The sequence below is a fragment of the Pituophis catenifer genome, unplaced genomic scaffold (assembly GCF_029215685.1).
Source record: "Pituophis catenifer annectens isolate HBS135680 unplaced genomic scaffold, rPitCat1.0.hap2 SCAF_1, whole genome shotgun sequence".
Taxonomy (NCBI): domain Eukaryota; kingdom Metazoa; phylum Chordata; class Lepidosauria; order Squamata; family Colubridae; genus Pituophis; species Pituophis catenifer.
In genome coordinates this window covers 241,097,335-241,112,528 of record NW_027256881.1, presented here as the reverse complement: position 1 = coordinate 241,112,528, position 15,194 = coordinate 241,097,335, and the positions used below count along the sequence as shown (strand labels likewise).

Genomic DNA, 15,194 nt, shown 5'->3' with positions numbered 1-15,194 from the left:
AGAACATCTAGTTGCCTCCTGAAAAAGCACCTTTGGGTTATAACCAGACACATCTTCATTTTGTGCCTCACTTCATTTTCTTTACAGGTAGTCTTCAACTTATGACCATTTGTTCAATGCCCATTTGAAATTGCAATGATACCGGGTATCTTACTCATACCTGACGTTATAGCCATTGAAACCCTCTGTGGTCACATGATCAAATTTGGATTCTTGGCATCCTGCACAGGCCTGGAGTCACATGGGAGGGGGGCTGCAACTTAGCCTCCCATCTCCCACCCCTGTTTGAGTCTTTTTGCATCCTGTTACCTTGCCGGGTGGCAAGCAAACTCATATGTTGCAAACAGCAGCAGGAGAAATTGGTTGCTAAAAGGAGTCAGATAAGCAGCAAATGAGCCAAAGGGAGACCCTGGTTTACTAAAGCTGGGAAAAGACCTCTATTTACTCCAGAAGAGGAAGAGAAAGTAGAGTCGACTAGGAAGGAAGCTCAGTGATGGTGTTTTGCAAAAGAAGGAAGCCACCCTTGTGGGCTGGGCCTCTGTCTTAATCCGCTGGCATTCTTGCTAGGCTTTGGGGAAGCCATTCCCCTCAATTCATAGGTAGCAGTTTTGAGACAAGCTTCCCAAAAACTTTGCTGTACTGACACTCTTGACATTTTCTATAAAATATTAATTTCTCTAATTTTAATTTTAGGTCAGATATAATCTATCATAACTGACATGAACAACGCTGTGAGAGAAGAACTTTTCAAAGCATTGAATGACCTCCTTGAGAAGCAATTTAACGATTTTAAATGGTTGCTAAAGGGTATTGACCACAATGAAAAGCCAAACATTCCTATAGCTTCATTGGAGAAAGCTAATCAGCGAGAAGTTGTAGATCTCCTGATTCAAAATTATGGAGAAGAGGCTCCAAAGGTGTGCATTCATGTCCTTCAAAAAAGCAATATAAATGATGTTGCTAGAAAACTTGAGGAAACTTTACAGAAAGGTAAGAAAATTGAACATATTACAGAAAGGTTCTCTCATGTAAGATCAGCTGGAAATAAACACCAGTTGTGATTTGGGGAGCTGTCTCCACTGAATTGTGTTCCACTAATTCTTTGATGTTGATTAGGATTGGCAGTGAGTCCCTGGGATTTCAGAGAGGAACTTTCCTTCTGGCCTGACATACCTTCTAATCTTGGACCTGAAATCAAACCCAAGGGAAGCATCTGCTCTGTCACTTAATTTGGCACTTTCCTATTACTGGAAAAAAAAAAAAAAGAAATAAGTCAAGTTCAACCAAACAGTTAATTGATCTAAATTTAAAGGAGATTCTTAAGGGTTTTATTTATTTATCAAATTATTAAAACTGTGCCTCTTCCTAAAAGATAGACTTGGTATGATATACAAATAAAAAAAATATATGAAAGCATAAAAATCTGATAAATAAAAATTACAATTTAAAAAGGCAAGAATGTATGAAAGTTAATTAAAAGGTTTTCAGGGTGCTAACTCCCTCTATAGTGGCATGCTCTTCTGTGTGCCCCAAGGAAGGCCTCAGAGTCATGTTTTTATACTTTTTCAATAGACCAAGGGAGGGGAGCCTGCCTCACCTTGGGAGAAAAAGTGTTCCACATGGAAGGAGCAATGGTAGAGAAGGCAGAATTTTTAACTGATGGAGTCCACAACATACCTTACCTGATTTAGAGGATGGGGTGTCCTGAATTAATGGGATTAAGATAGCTCTGAAGGTAGCTTGGCCCCATCCATGTAGGGCTTTATGCAGTATGCAGTTCAGCAAAGGTCCACCTAGTTGCAGCTGCTATATATTCTTTGAGCAGGAGCTGAGAATATAGGAGGACCCCCAGATTATGCATGGTTTTTGTCTGGGAAAGTACAACCTTATCGAAGACCAAAGATGCTAAACTCCTGGATGCAGAGGGGCTCAGCCACAGCCACTTTGTCTTATCAAGGTTCATTAGAAGTCTGTTGTTCCCCATTCAGGCCTCCACAGTCTCCAGGCACTGTGAGAGAACATCCACAGCATCACTCACTTCACCTGGGATGGAGATATATAACTGAGGTATCACGCAGATATTAATGATACCTCATCTCAAGCAATAGATGATGTAATCCAGTGGTTTCATGTACATCAATATAGATTATGTAGATGTTAAAAAGTATGAGAGAAAGCACCGAGTCCTGCAACACCCCTCAAAAGAGGGCTGTGAGCTAGACTTCTCATTTCCCATCAACACTAATTGGGACCAGCCTTGAAGGAAGGAGGCAAACCAGCACAGAACACTCACCCCCAACTCCCTAAATTAGCCCAAAGGGATACCATGATAACAAAAACAGCTAAGAGGTCAAGAAAAGCAAGGATGGATGCATTATGTCCATCCCTATCCCACCAGATGTCATCTATGACTATGACCAATGCTGTTTATGTATGTGGGCTTCAAACCTGAGTGAAAAGGGTAGTATAATCCATTTGCTTCAGGATAGTCTGAGGTTGCAATGCCACCACCTTCTCAACCATTCTCCCTAAGAAGGAAAGTTGCAATATTGGATGGAAAGCATCCAATAAAGGAGAGTAGAATATTTGTAGCTAAACTAAAAAGCTTCTTCTAACATGTTAAAAACAAGAAAAAAGTCAAGGAAACAATTGGTCCATTGCTGAGGGAACGTGGCAAGAAGGTGACAAGCAACAGGGAGAAAGCAGAACTACTTAACTCATTTTTTGCATCTGTCTTTACGCAAAGGGAAAAAACAGTCCAACCTATCAAAAACAGCACCACAAAAAGCAGATTAGGAACACAAGTTAAAATAGGGAAGAAAATGGTAAGTGAACACCTGTCTACCCTAGACGAGTTCAAATCACCAGGACTGGATGGATTACACCCCAAGGTTCTGAAGGAACTGGCAGACGAGATCTCAGAACCACTGAACTACAATATATCTTTCAAAGCTCCTGGAGCACTGGGGAACTGCCAGAGGACTGGAAAAGAGCTGATGTAGTTCCCACCTTCAAAAAACGAAAAAAAAATAGATCCAGGAAACTACAGACCTATCAGCTGGACCTCAATACAAAGGAAGATTCTGGAAAAGATAATCAAGCAACGAATCAGCGAACACCTAGAAGCAAACAAAGAAATAACCAAAAGCCAAAATAGGTTTGTCAAAAACAGATCATGCCAGACTAATCTTATTGCCTTCTTTGACGGATGGATTCATAAATGGCTGACCAATCACACTCAATGTGTAGTCCTCAATGGAATTGCATCGACATGGAGGGAAGTATGCAATGGTGTACCCCAAGGCTCTGTTTTAGGCCCAGTACTCTTCAACATCTTCATCAATGACTTGGACGAGGGGATAGATGGGGAACTCATCAAATTTGCAGATGACACCAAGCTGGCAGGAATAGCCAACACTCCAGAAGATAGGCTCAAGATACAGAAGGATCTTGACAGACTTGAACTTTGGGCGCTATCTAACAAAATGAAATTCAACAGTGAAAAAAGTAAGGTTCTACATTTAGGCAAGAAAAACAAAATGCACAGGTACCGTATATGTGGTACCTTGCTCAATAGTAGTAACTGTGAGAGGGATCTTGGAGTCCTAATGGACAACCATTTAAATATGAGACGCAGTGTGCAGCAGCTGCCAAAAAAGCCAACACAGTTCTAGCCTGCATAAACAGAGGGAAAGAATCAAGATCAGGTGAAGCGTTAATACCACTTTACAATGCCTTGGTAAGGCCACACTTGGAATATTGCATTCTGTTTTCATTGCCACGATGTAAAAAAGATGTTGAGACTAGAAAGAGTGCAGAGAAGAGCAACAAAGATGATTAGGAGACTGGAGGCTAAAACATATGAAGAACGGTTGCAGGAACTGGGTATGTCTAGTTTAATGAAAAGAAGGAATAGGGGAGACATGATAGCAGTGTTTCAATATCTCAGGGGTTGCCAGAAAGAAGAGGGAGTCAAACTATTTTCCAAAGCACCTGAGGGTAGGACAAGAAACAATGGGTGGAAACTAATCAAGGAGAGAAGCAACTTAGAACTAAGGAGAAATTTCCTGACAGTTAGAACAATTAATCAGTGGAACAACTTGCCTCCAGAAGTTGTGAATGCTCCAATCACTGGAAGTTTTAAAGAAAAGATTGGATAACCATTTGTCTGAAGTGTTGTAGGGTTTCTTGCCTGAGCACGAAAACATCATCAAAGTAAGGCACTACCCCTGGAATGCCCTGTAGGAGGCGTTCCATTATGGTTTTGAAAAGCCCTGGTGCCACACTCACCCCAAATTGTAACAGGTGGCATTTAAATGCCCCTCAGTGTGTGACAATAGTCTGTGCTTCAGTGGTGGCATTGTCCACTGGAAGTTGCTGATAGGCTTGTGCTAAATCAAGTTTTGCGAATATTTTGCCTTGCCCCAGCGAGTGCAGTAGATGCTGGACAACCGGTACTGGGTAGGCACTCTGTTGCAAAGCCTTATTTAGGGTACATTTATAGTCAGTGCAGATGTGAATTCACCCATCTGGTTTAATTGGGGTGACTATTGAGGTCTCCCATTTAGCATGATCAACTAGCTCCAGAATTCCCTGAGCAATTAGTTTGTCTAATTAACTATCTATTTTGGGCCGGAGAGCAAAGGGGACCCTCCTTGGCTTCATTCTGATGGGGGCTACATTAGGATCTAGCTTGAAAGAGGTTGTAGGATTTCTTGCCTAAGCAGGGGGTTGGACTAGAAGACCTCCAAGGTCCCTTCCAACTCTGTTGTTCTGTTCTGTTCTGTTCTATTCTTGCAAATATTTCATTACCCAAACTAGGTAACATCATCAGTATTAGTCAGTGTCCAGAACAGTGGCATCCATGAATGGCTTAATGAGGAGTTGATGCATCAGAACATCTTCAAAAGGTGCCAGGAACACTCTGTCCATCAGGGATGAATTTACCATCACTTACATCCATTAATTTGCTGGACACAGAGCAGTCAAATGGGTCCAGCCTCCCTGCAGAAGGGGTAGCATAAGAGAGCCTGAAAGTTACCAGGTCATGAGCTGACCATGAGGTAGACCACTCATGTTTCCTGATCTGATGCAATATTATAATACATTACAGGTGGTGATGCTTTGTTGCTGTTAAGGAAGAGAGCAGGGTATGTAATGCTTGGTGGAGCCAGAAAACAAAGAATGACAACATTTGTAGCTACTAAGATTGTTGCATGAGCAGGGACAAAAACAGCCAGGGAAGTGATTGATTGGTAAAAGAGCCCTTCATCAGTCAACATGAGTGCAGATTTAGCACTATCTTATCAACTACTTAAGGAGGCGAGGCCTTGACAGCACAAGCACAGCCAATCGCTTAATAGCCAACTATCAGCACCCAATCAATGTCTAAACAGCTATGTACAATAGGTACCAAATAAATATCACACACAGAATGGCCCAAGAACATTCACTCTGCTGGGCTCTATCTTGTAAGACAAAACTTCTGGTCCTGGTGACTGACCCAGATTGTATCCAAAGACAGCATTCTGTCACAGGAGCTCCAAGTGGAAAGGAAATGAAAGATGACTTGGGAAAGGACAGTTGCCAAATATGAAACCCCTGAGTACATTTCTACATTGAAGATCCCAAATCTGGGAGCCAAGAAGTATCCCAGAACCATTCTTAATCCCAAGAAGAAATCCCATTTATGTCTTGATGCATCCTGAAGGTCTGCTTTTGTTTGCCTGACATTTGCTCGGATGGCATGAGATTAGCCTCTGTAGAAACAGCAGCATTCTTAAAGGAGGGCACAACCCATCCACCCTCAAAGATCTAGGGAGCTGTAATTTCATTAAATTACTTAGGCTAGAGAAGAAAAGGCTACACAGATTGAATGGCTGACATGGCATCATTGAAATCCAATTTACATTCAGCTGAAATACAGTGAAGAGTTCACTTGGCTTCTAAAACTCTAATGCCTGAAAAAAAAAACTTACAGACAATTGGAAAAACCAAAAACAACTGGTATCCAAGTTAGGGGTTTTGCTTTGATAAAGATGGTATGCAAAACTCCACACATTTAAGACATACTTGGAAAATAAATTGTGTAATGTTATGAAACACCACCCAACACCTCAAAGCCCCCACCGTTGGGCATGCAAGGTTTTCTACCTTCAACTTTCACATATGAAAAACAAACCAAGATTGAAAAGTAGATATGAAGATGATAAAAGGTGGGGAATTTATTCAGAGACCAAAAGGATGAAAAATGCTGCCAAACCAGTGGTACAGCTTTGAAGAGCCCTGGAGGAAATGATTACCTAGATCCTTTCCCAACATGTTTTGGGTTGGGATCTAGCACTGAGATGGTCTAGAGTGGAGGTGGTATTCAGCTGGTTCTAACCGGTTCTGGCGAACTAATAGCAGAAAGTTTGAATAGTTTGGAGAACCAGCAAATATCACCCCTGGCTGGTCCTGCCCCTGATCTATTTGCTGCCTCCTGAGTCCCAGCTGATTGGCTGGGTCTTCTTTTGTTGCCTTGCATAGGAGAAAGGAGCTGGAAAGCAGGTTAGTGGGGTGGGGAGGGAATGGGGATTTTGCAGTATCCTTCCCCTGGAGTGGGGAGGAAATGGGGATTTCGCAGTATTCTTCCCCTGCCACACCCACAAAGCCACACCCACAGAACCAGTAGTAAAAATTTTTGAATCCCACCATTGGTCTAGAGGATTAATGGATGGCCTCTAATGGGAGCGGGAAATGGAAAGCACATGTGTCCTAACCCTCCTTGATCTCTCGATGGCCTTTTATATCAGGGATCTTGATATCATTTTGGAATGGTTTGGTGTCATAGGAGTGGAAGGAGTGGTTTAATAGTAGCTCTCCCTCTTCCAAAAAGAAATGCATAGAAATGCATAGGAACAGTTAGATAAGAAATCTAATATACATTGTAAATGTAGACAGACATAGTTGCTGTTTAACTCTAAAACTCATGTATTTACCTATTTTTAAAAAATGCTCTGAATTTACCTATTTTTATCATTTCTATTTCACTAATTCAGTCCATCTTCATTTGCAGATGCTGATGCTCACCAACTGCCAGGTTTATCAGGTAAGTGAATCTGTTCATGTTTAAAGCTAATTCAGCATGATCAGGTCCTTCCCTCTCCATCCTCATTATGTAAGAAGCTGTTGTGAATATTAATCACACCCAAAATTCTGATGGGGAAAGCTGCAGAGTGGTTCTTGCAGTGCTGGCCATAAAAAAGAAAGGAAGAGAGGGAAGGAAGGAGGGAGGTCCCCATACACCCCTTTCTTTTTCTTACATTCAATTTATATTAGCTTGTCAGAATATAACATACAAGGGAAAATGAAAATATTTTTTTTATAAAAAGTTTTTTTTTAAATTTTTTACACATACACAAACACACACACACAAACATACAATGTATTTTTGCTGAACAGAGTATTTGGCCGGTTAACAAATTTAAACAGTTTTTAGTCCTTTCAACTAAAATTACAATTTTTATACCTCCTTTTTGCCGTAGTATTTATTTTCATCTATTTTTTTACCAATATTACCCTTCATTTTCATCTCTAATTTTTACCAAATTCCATTTTTTCCCTTCTATTCTATATTAAACCCCTTCTCATTGTCATCTGTTTTTGTATCCATCATCATCAGTTAATTTTGTGGTGTTACAGTTGTTCAATTCTTATAGGAATAGTAAACCCACTTATTTTATAACATAAATTTCCTTAAATAATACAGTCCAGCATTTTAATATAAATCAATTAATTATGTAAATATCTTTTTCATTTATATAGTCAAACAAGAAAAAAAAAGAATATAAATGTGGATATTCCAATTAGTTCCATTTTCATACATCAAATAATTTTCCCCATATGTTCCTCTAAACCACATCTTAATCATTTCTACTTTCACCACGATATGCAATTAAAAATATTTCATTTATTACAATTTCCTTAGTTAAATTTAAAAATATTCTAGCTGTTATCCTCTAATCATATAGCTTTCCCCATGTATTATTCAAAATCATCACTTAATCATTTCTACACACACCACCATAAACCATTAAAAGTATTTCAATTATTACAATTTCAATTTATTCATATTTCTAAAAAAACCCTCATCGTTATCTAGATTTCAAAAATACAAATGATAATATTCCAATTATTATTCAGTTCATTTTCACCATCAGATGATTTACCATTATTTCTTACTACAATTCGTATTTCAGTTCTAGATATATACATCATATTCCTCTTTCATTTCTTTCTCCTTTTCTCCCTTTTCATTTTTATTTTTACCTTTTCTTTCCCCTTTTTTCCTGTGCTTTAAAATCCTGATCTCTCGGACTTCCTGTTGGCTCCGCGAGCTTTGAAGATGCTCTTTTACGAGCGCCCGATCCCCGGTTCCGTAAAAGCCCCAGAACAGCCGAAAAACAGCTGTCTGGAGGCTTGGAACCCTCTCCCCGGGCAAAGGGGAGAGAGAAGAGTTGACAGGCGGAGATAGAGCCCCCCAAGTGCGCTAGGAGAAATCCTGGGGCGCAAAGGGTGTGGGCTCCCTATTGAAGCCGGTCAAGCTGCTCTGGACCAGGGACGACTCTGCCAAAGCGGAGCTAGAAGCCGCGACCAAAATCTGCTGAAAATCAACGGGGGGACTTTTAACATCTTTACTTTGATCGCAGACAGAGCAAATCAGGAGAAAACAAAAAGAAAAACTTGCAAGTAACACTTTAACTCCATTTTAAAATGTAGAAAATGGCGCCTGAGGGTGGGAGGAGGAAACTACTAGGGAAAGTGCTTGTTAAGGCTTGTGAACATTTGCAACAGTGATACAGCTACTGGATTACACCTTAAGAGAAAGTTTTAAAGTGGAAGCAGCCAGGAAAAGAATTTGGTATTGAGGGAAAGAATTGGATACTGACTTTAACTAAAATCTTGTTTTTATACTGTATGGAAAAGAGTTGAATTGTTGTCCTGATAGCTGGATGAATACAAAGTGGCTGAAATATGGCTGACAATAGGGTGGTGAATCAGCAAATTCTCAAGCCATGACTGTTCAGGCTTTTCAAGAACTTCTAGACTCTTTTACTTCTGCCCTGTTGGATACAATTGAAAGGGCTTTTTCAAAAACAGCTTGGGAAAATATAAGCAGTTGTTAGAGGGACAGCAGGAAATTATTCAGAGGAATTTGTTTTTGGAAGATCAAGAGATGGTCAGGATTAAAAGACAGGCTGGCACAGTTGAAACAAAGGTTTTGGTGGACGTTTCCATTCAATTGACAGAAAAGCAACAAATAGTCTTTTTACTGCAAGCTGACAATCTTTATGGCAACAAATTCTGGCTATATGGACAAAGAAAAGGACTGAATGATTATACAAGCAAGAAGAGACGAAATGGGGATTTCAAGTTAGAAAACGCAACCTCAAGAAGAGAGCGAGTATTTCAGAAACATCAACCTCAAATCACCATTTTAAAAGTTTCAAAAATAAAATTGGGGGGACTGTTGAAAGAATTTATAAAAAAAAAAGGATTGGAAAAATATAGAAAGAACAGAAGAACAGAAGATTAAGAAAGATATCTTCCTGTGGATTTTGAAATTGGCATCGGGCAAATATGTGTTTTAATGGTATTAAGAGATTTTTAAAATGTTTAACATAAGTTTATATTATTTTAAAAGATATATGAGATAAATTGTATAAGCTTTTAAGATGCCTAACCTTTTGAAGCGAAGAGGAATAATGTTAAATTCAGAATTTTATTGCAAAATGATAATTAGTTTTGGATAGTAAAAGGGCTGTTCTCTAAAAAGTTAGAGGTATTAAGACAGTTAATTGAAAATTTGAAAGACATCTTCCTGTAGATTTTGAAATTTATATTTGGTAAATAAGTGTTTTAAAGGTATTAAGAGATTTTTAAAATGTTTAACATAAGACTATATTATTTTAAAAGATATATGAGATCAAATGTGTAAGATTTTAAGATGAAAAATTTTTCTTTTTTTTTTTTTTTGAAGGAAAGAGGATTAATGTTAAACTCAGAATTTCACTAGGGAGTAATGTTCAAAAAGAATGATGTTCGAGGGTATAGAAATGGAATTTATTCATGATTTTTACTGTTTGTAAGACTGCTTAAGTATCAGATTATACATCAAGAAAAAGTTTTTTTATAAGTAGGAAGAATGAATTTAATTTAATTGGTTTTGAGAATTTATAAAAGGGAGGTTGATGAATTGGAGCAAGGGGAGTTAAAGAACATGTGGGAGTCTTGAACTTTATAATTAGTTAGTTTATTTTAGCATATGTTTGTTAGATGCTATACCCTGTTTTTGCTCTGGGAAGTCAGGGGGGTGGTGGGGAGGGTGGGATAAGGGATGGGGGGAGGGGAAGTGGTGAATAGAGAAAGTTTTAGCAGAAGAAAGTATCTATGAGTAGAATACAGGAGTTGCTCAGACACTAAAGGAGGAAAATATTTCACAGCAAAGAAGTTAGAAAGGAGAGAGGAGGAGGGAGTAGGAAGAGGAGAGGGAGGGTGAGGAATGGAAGAAAGGAGAGGAGGAAGGGAAGGGAAGGGGACAGGAGTAGGAGTGAAGGTGAGAAGGGGGAAAAGAAGAGAGAAGTGGGGGAAAGGAAAAGGAAGTAGGATGAGGTGGGAGAGGAGGCAGGAGAAAGTAGGAGAGAAGAGGAGGGAGGGAAGGGAAAGAAAGGAGGAGAAGAAGAAGGTTTGTTGTGGAATGAGGGAAGAAAGAGAAGAAGAGCAACTCCGAATGTAATTAAAATGTCTTATTTTAATGCTTTCTTTTGTATAAGAAAATGTACAATTTCTATTATGTGGGAAAGGGGATAGGGTGGGGGGGGGAGAAAATTGTTTGTATTTCTTATAAAACTTTTCAATTAAAAAAAAATCCTGATCTCTCCTGTTTTGCCCTATATTTCCCATTGTTCCCCCTCTCTTTTCTCTTTTTTTTAATTTCACCACTGTTTAGCCCACTGTTTATCCCAGTATTATCATTCTGTATTTCTTTTTTTTTTAAAATTTTTTATTTATTTCTTTACAACAAAATATTTATTCACACACAGATCGCGACGGGAGCTTTACACAATATATTAACTTCAGTCAAGATATACAAATAAAGAATAAAATCTACACTAACCTTATCCTTTTTTTATTCTATTATTCAACCAAGTATACCATTGGTCCCAACATTGAAAATATACGGAGTTCTTTTGATCTTTCAAAATTTTTGTTAACCTGTCAGCTTCCGCATATTCGATAATTTTTCCCAGAATCAAATCTTCAGCCGGTAGGTCTTTCCCCTTCCAATGTTGAGCAAAACATATTCTTGCTGCGGTTGTGATATATGTAATCAGACACCATATACTCGTGCCTATCTTATCTGGCCTAATATTTAATAGATAGTATTCTGGTTTCAATTGTAATTTATATCCCGTAATTTCTAATATCCACCTCTGTATAAATCTCCAAATTTCGATTGCCTTAGGGCAGGTCCACCATACATGATAATAAGTACCTATCTCCCCACACTTTCAACAATTTGGGGAGAGTCCTGGAAACATTTTAGCTAATCGAGCACGAGGGAGATGCCATCTATACACCATCTTATACAAGTTTTCTTTGTAAGTGGTTGCCATCAGAAATTTCAATTGTTTCGTCCAAATTTCTTCCCATTTTATCAATTCAATTGAATAACCAATATTTCTCCCCCAGGCAATCATTGAGTCTTTAACAATCTCATCTCCTATCCAATAAGTTATTAAGAATTTATAGATCTTAGATAATATTCTTTCCTCCTTTCCTAATATAATACTATCTATTTCTTGCTGGGTCATAACTATACCACTTTTTTCCTTGTCTTTCTTATATTTAGAGCTGATCTGGGCATATGACCATCAATCCAATTTTATTCCTTGAAGCTCTAACTCAGTTCTTGTTTTTAGGCATCCTTGGGCATCCAACAGTTCCGGATAGGACAGGTGTTTTTCATTATTATAAAGCGAACTATATGTTGTAGCTTCTAATGGGACCAACCAAGAAGGAGTTGAAAAGTAAAGTTTACCCTTAACTTTCCTCCATGTATCAATTAGGATATTCCTTACTTAATGTCCTGCAAAACTCATATGTTTTTTAACCTTATCTTGCCAAAGAAAATAGTGCCAACCCTGTTGTAACCCCGAACCTTCCAGGATCAACAACCGTCTTCTTCTCAGCAGGATACATTCCCTTATCCAAACTAAGTTTGCAGCCTGATAATAATATTCCCATTTTGGTAAGCCAAATCCCCCTCTTTCTTTCACCTCTTGAAGCATTTTAAGTTTAATTCTGAGCTTTTTATTTTGCCAGATAAATTTAAGGACACATTAATTTAACTTTTTGAAAAAAGTACTGTCTAGTCTAGCTGGTGCTGTATAAAATAAATATGTTCATTTTGGGAGGATATAAGATTTTATAATTGCGACCCTACCTAATAAAGACGTCTGAAGGTTCTTCCATTTCTCTAAATCCTGTTCTGTTCGTTGGAGTAATTTCAAATAATTATCTTCTTTAATTGTTGTACATTTAGCTGATAATATAATACCTAGATATCGTAATTTATTGACAATTTGGAATCCCAAATTCGCTTCTAATTCCTTCCCCTGCTTTGTTGTCAAATTTTTAATAATAACCTTAGTTTTTTCCTTATTTACTTTTAAGCCCGCTACATTTCCATATTTTCCTAACTCATAAATCAAATTCGGACTCGATAAAATGGGGTCTTCCAATATAAATACTAGGTCATCAGCATATGCTTGTACCTTATATTGTTGGTTTTTAATATGCAATCCTTTTATCCCTGAATTATGCCTAATTTCCCTCAATAAAGGTTCTAATGTTAAAATAAATAGCACCGGAGAAAGCGGGCACCCTGTCTAGTTCCTTTGTCAATGCAGATTTGTTCAGAAACATCTTCATTAATTAGAATTTTAGCAGACTGCTTCGAATAGATTGAACGAATTGCCTGAATAAACCTTTCCCCAAATTGCATATGTTGTAATAAACCCACTAAAAAACTCCAACTCACTCGATCAAAGGCCTTTTGCGCATCCACAAAGACCAAAGCCAATTGTTTATCAATATGGGTTTCATAATGTTCCAAGACGTTCATAATTATTCTCACGTTACCTCTAATCTGCCTACAAGGTAGGAAACTGTTTTGATCTTCATGTATAAATTGACTTAGGAAACCTTTTAGCCTTTCTGCTAGCACTGCCACAAATAATTTATAATCTGCATTAAGAAGTGAAATAGGTCTATAATTCTGGATCAGGGATAAGGAATAAAATAGAGCCTTGGTACTACAGTGGTTTAAAGCACCCTGTTATTAACACAGCTGCCTGCAATTTACTGCTGGTTCGAATCTCTCCAAGGCTCAAGGTTGACTCAGCCTTCCATCCTTTCTAAGGTAGGTGAAATGAGGACCCAGTTTGTGGGGGCAATAAGCTGACTTTGTATAAATATACAAAAGTATGAAGGCTATTGCTTAATGCACTGTAAGCCGCCCTGAGTCTCCGGAGAAGGGCGGCATATAAATCAAAATAAAAAAAAAAAAGTCACTGCTTTCCTTCGGCAAGAGGGTTATTAATGCTTCTGACCAGGAATTCGGAATCTGTCCCTCCTGGATTACCCCATTAAATAGTTCTGTCATATAAGGGCTTAAAACTTCCCAAAGTGCCTTATAATATTATATTTGGAGGCCATCTGTACTGGGAGTCTTTCCTGTTTTTTGTTTTCCCATAACCCTTTCAATTTTTTTTTTCAATTTCAATTTTTCAATTTTTCAATTTCAATTACTGGGATCGGGCGGCTGGTGGGGCCTTGGACCGAGTTGTGCCTTTGCGGCCTCTGACCCGATGGCGATCCCGGGTGGCTCCTTGGTTTACTGAGGAGCTGAGGGAAATGAAGCGCCGGAAAAGACGCCTGGAGAGCGGTTGGAGGGCCAGTCTCGCTGAATCTGATCGAACACTGGTAAGGTCGCATATTAAGGCCTACCTAGTGGCGATAAAGACGGCAAAGTCTAACTACTTTTCCGCCTCTATTGCGTCATCAGGGAATCGTCCGGCCGCCCTGTTTAGGGTGACCCGCGCCCTGCTCCATCTGGGAGTGCGGGAGGATCCCTTAGAAGGCAGGGCGGAGGATTTCGGACAATACCTGTATGACAAAATCGCTCAGATCCGGGGGGATTTGGACTCTGACTGGGTAGATCAGGGCAGGGTGACGAGGAACAGTCTTGAGAATGTTATCTGGGAGGAGTTTGATGCTGTGACTCCCGATGATGTGGACAGGATTTTGGGGAGACTTAGTGCGGCCACATGTTTACTGGACCCGTGTCCCTCCTGGTTGGTACTGGCTTCCCGGGAGGTTACACGAGGCTGGCTCCAGGGCGTTATTAATGCTTCCTTGAGTGAGGGTCACTTCCCCGCTGCCCTGAAAGAGGCGGTGGTGAGGCCTCTCCTCAAGAAGCCGTCCCTGGATCCAGCAATATTGGCTAACTATCGTCCTGTCTCCAACCTTCGCTTCATTGCGAAGGTTGTTGAGAGTGTGGTCGCGCAACAGTTTCCACAATTCCTGGAGGAAACATCCTATCTGGATCCGTTCCAGTCAGGTTTCAGGTCTGGGCACAGCACGGAAACGGCATTGGTCGCGTTGGTCGATGATCTCTGGAGGGCTCGGGACAGGGGTTATTCCTCTGTTCTGGTCCTATTAGATCTCTCAGCGGCTTTTGATACCATCGACCATGGTATCATGCTGCACCGGCTGGAAGAGTTGGGGGTGGGAGGCACCGTGTTACGGTGGTTCTCCTCCTTTCTCTCCGACCGGTCGCAGTTTGTGTTGGCAGGGGGGCAGAGGTCGACCTCGAGGCCTCTCATTTGTGGAGTGCCGCAGGGATCGGTCCTCTCGCCCCTTCTGTTCAACATTTATGTGAAGCCACTGGGCGAGATCATCCGTGGCTTTGGGGTGAGATACCACCAGTACGCTGATGACACCCAGCTGTACATCTCCACCCCAGGCCACCCCAACGATGCCCTTGAAGTGATGTCCCAGTGCCTGGAGGCTGTGCGGATCTGGATGGGGAGGAACAGGCTCAGGCTCAACCCTTCCAAGACTGAGTGGCTGTGGCTCCCGGCATCCCG

The 15,194-nt window shown here is 39.9% G+C and overlaps 1 protein-coding gene across 1 annotated transcript in view; it reads left to right on the top strand.

Annotated features, from left to right (window-relative positions):
- The window catches only part of LOC139308601 (NACHT, LRR and PYD domains-containing protein 12-like), a 99,451-nt gene continuing 84,257 nt past the window's right edge, over window positions 1-15,194 (top strand). Inside the window, exons 1-3 of the mRNA XM_070932232.1 lie at window positions 1-87; window positions 694-990; window positions 7,058-7,090. Of these exons, the coding sequence (XP_070788333.1) occupies window positions 720-990; window positions 7,058-7,090 (304 nt within the window). The 5' untranslated portion in view covers window positions 1-87; window positions 694-719. The remainder of the gene's footprint in view (window positions 88-693; window positions 991-7,057; window positions 7,091-15,194) is intronic.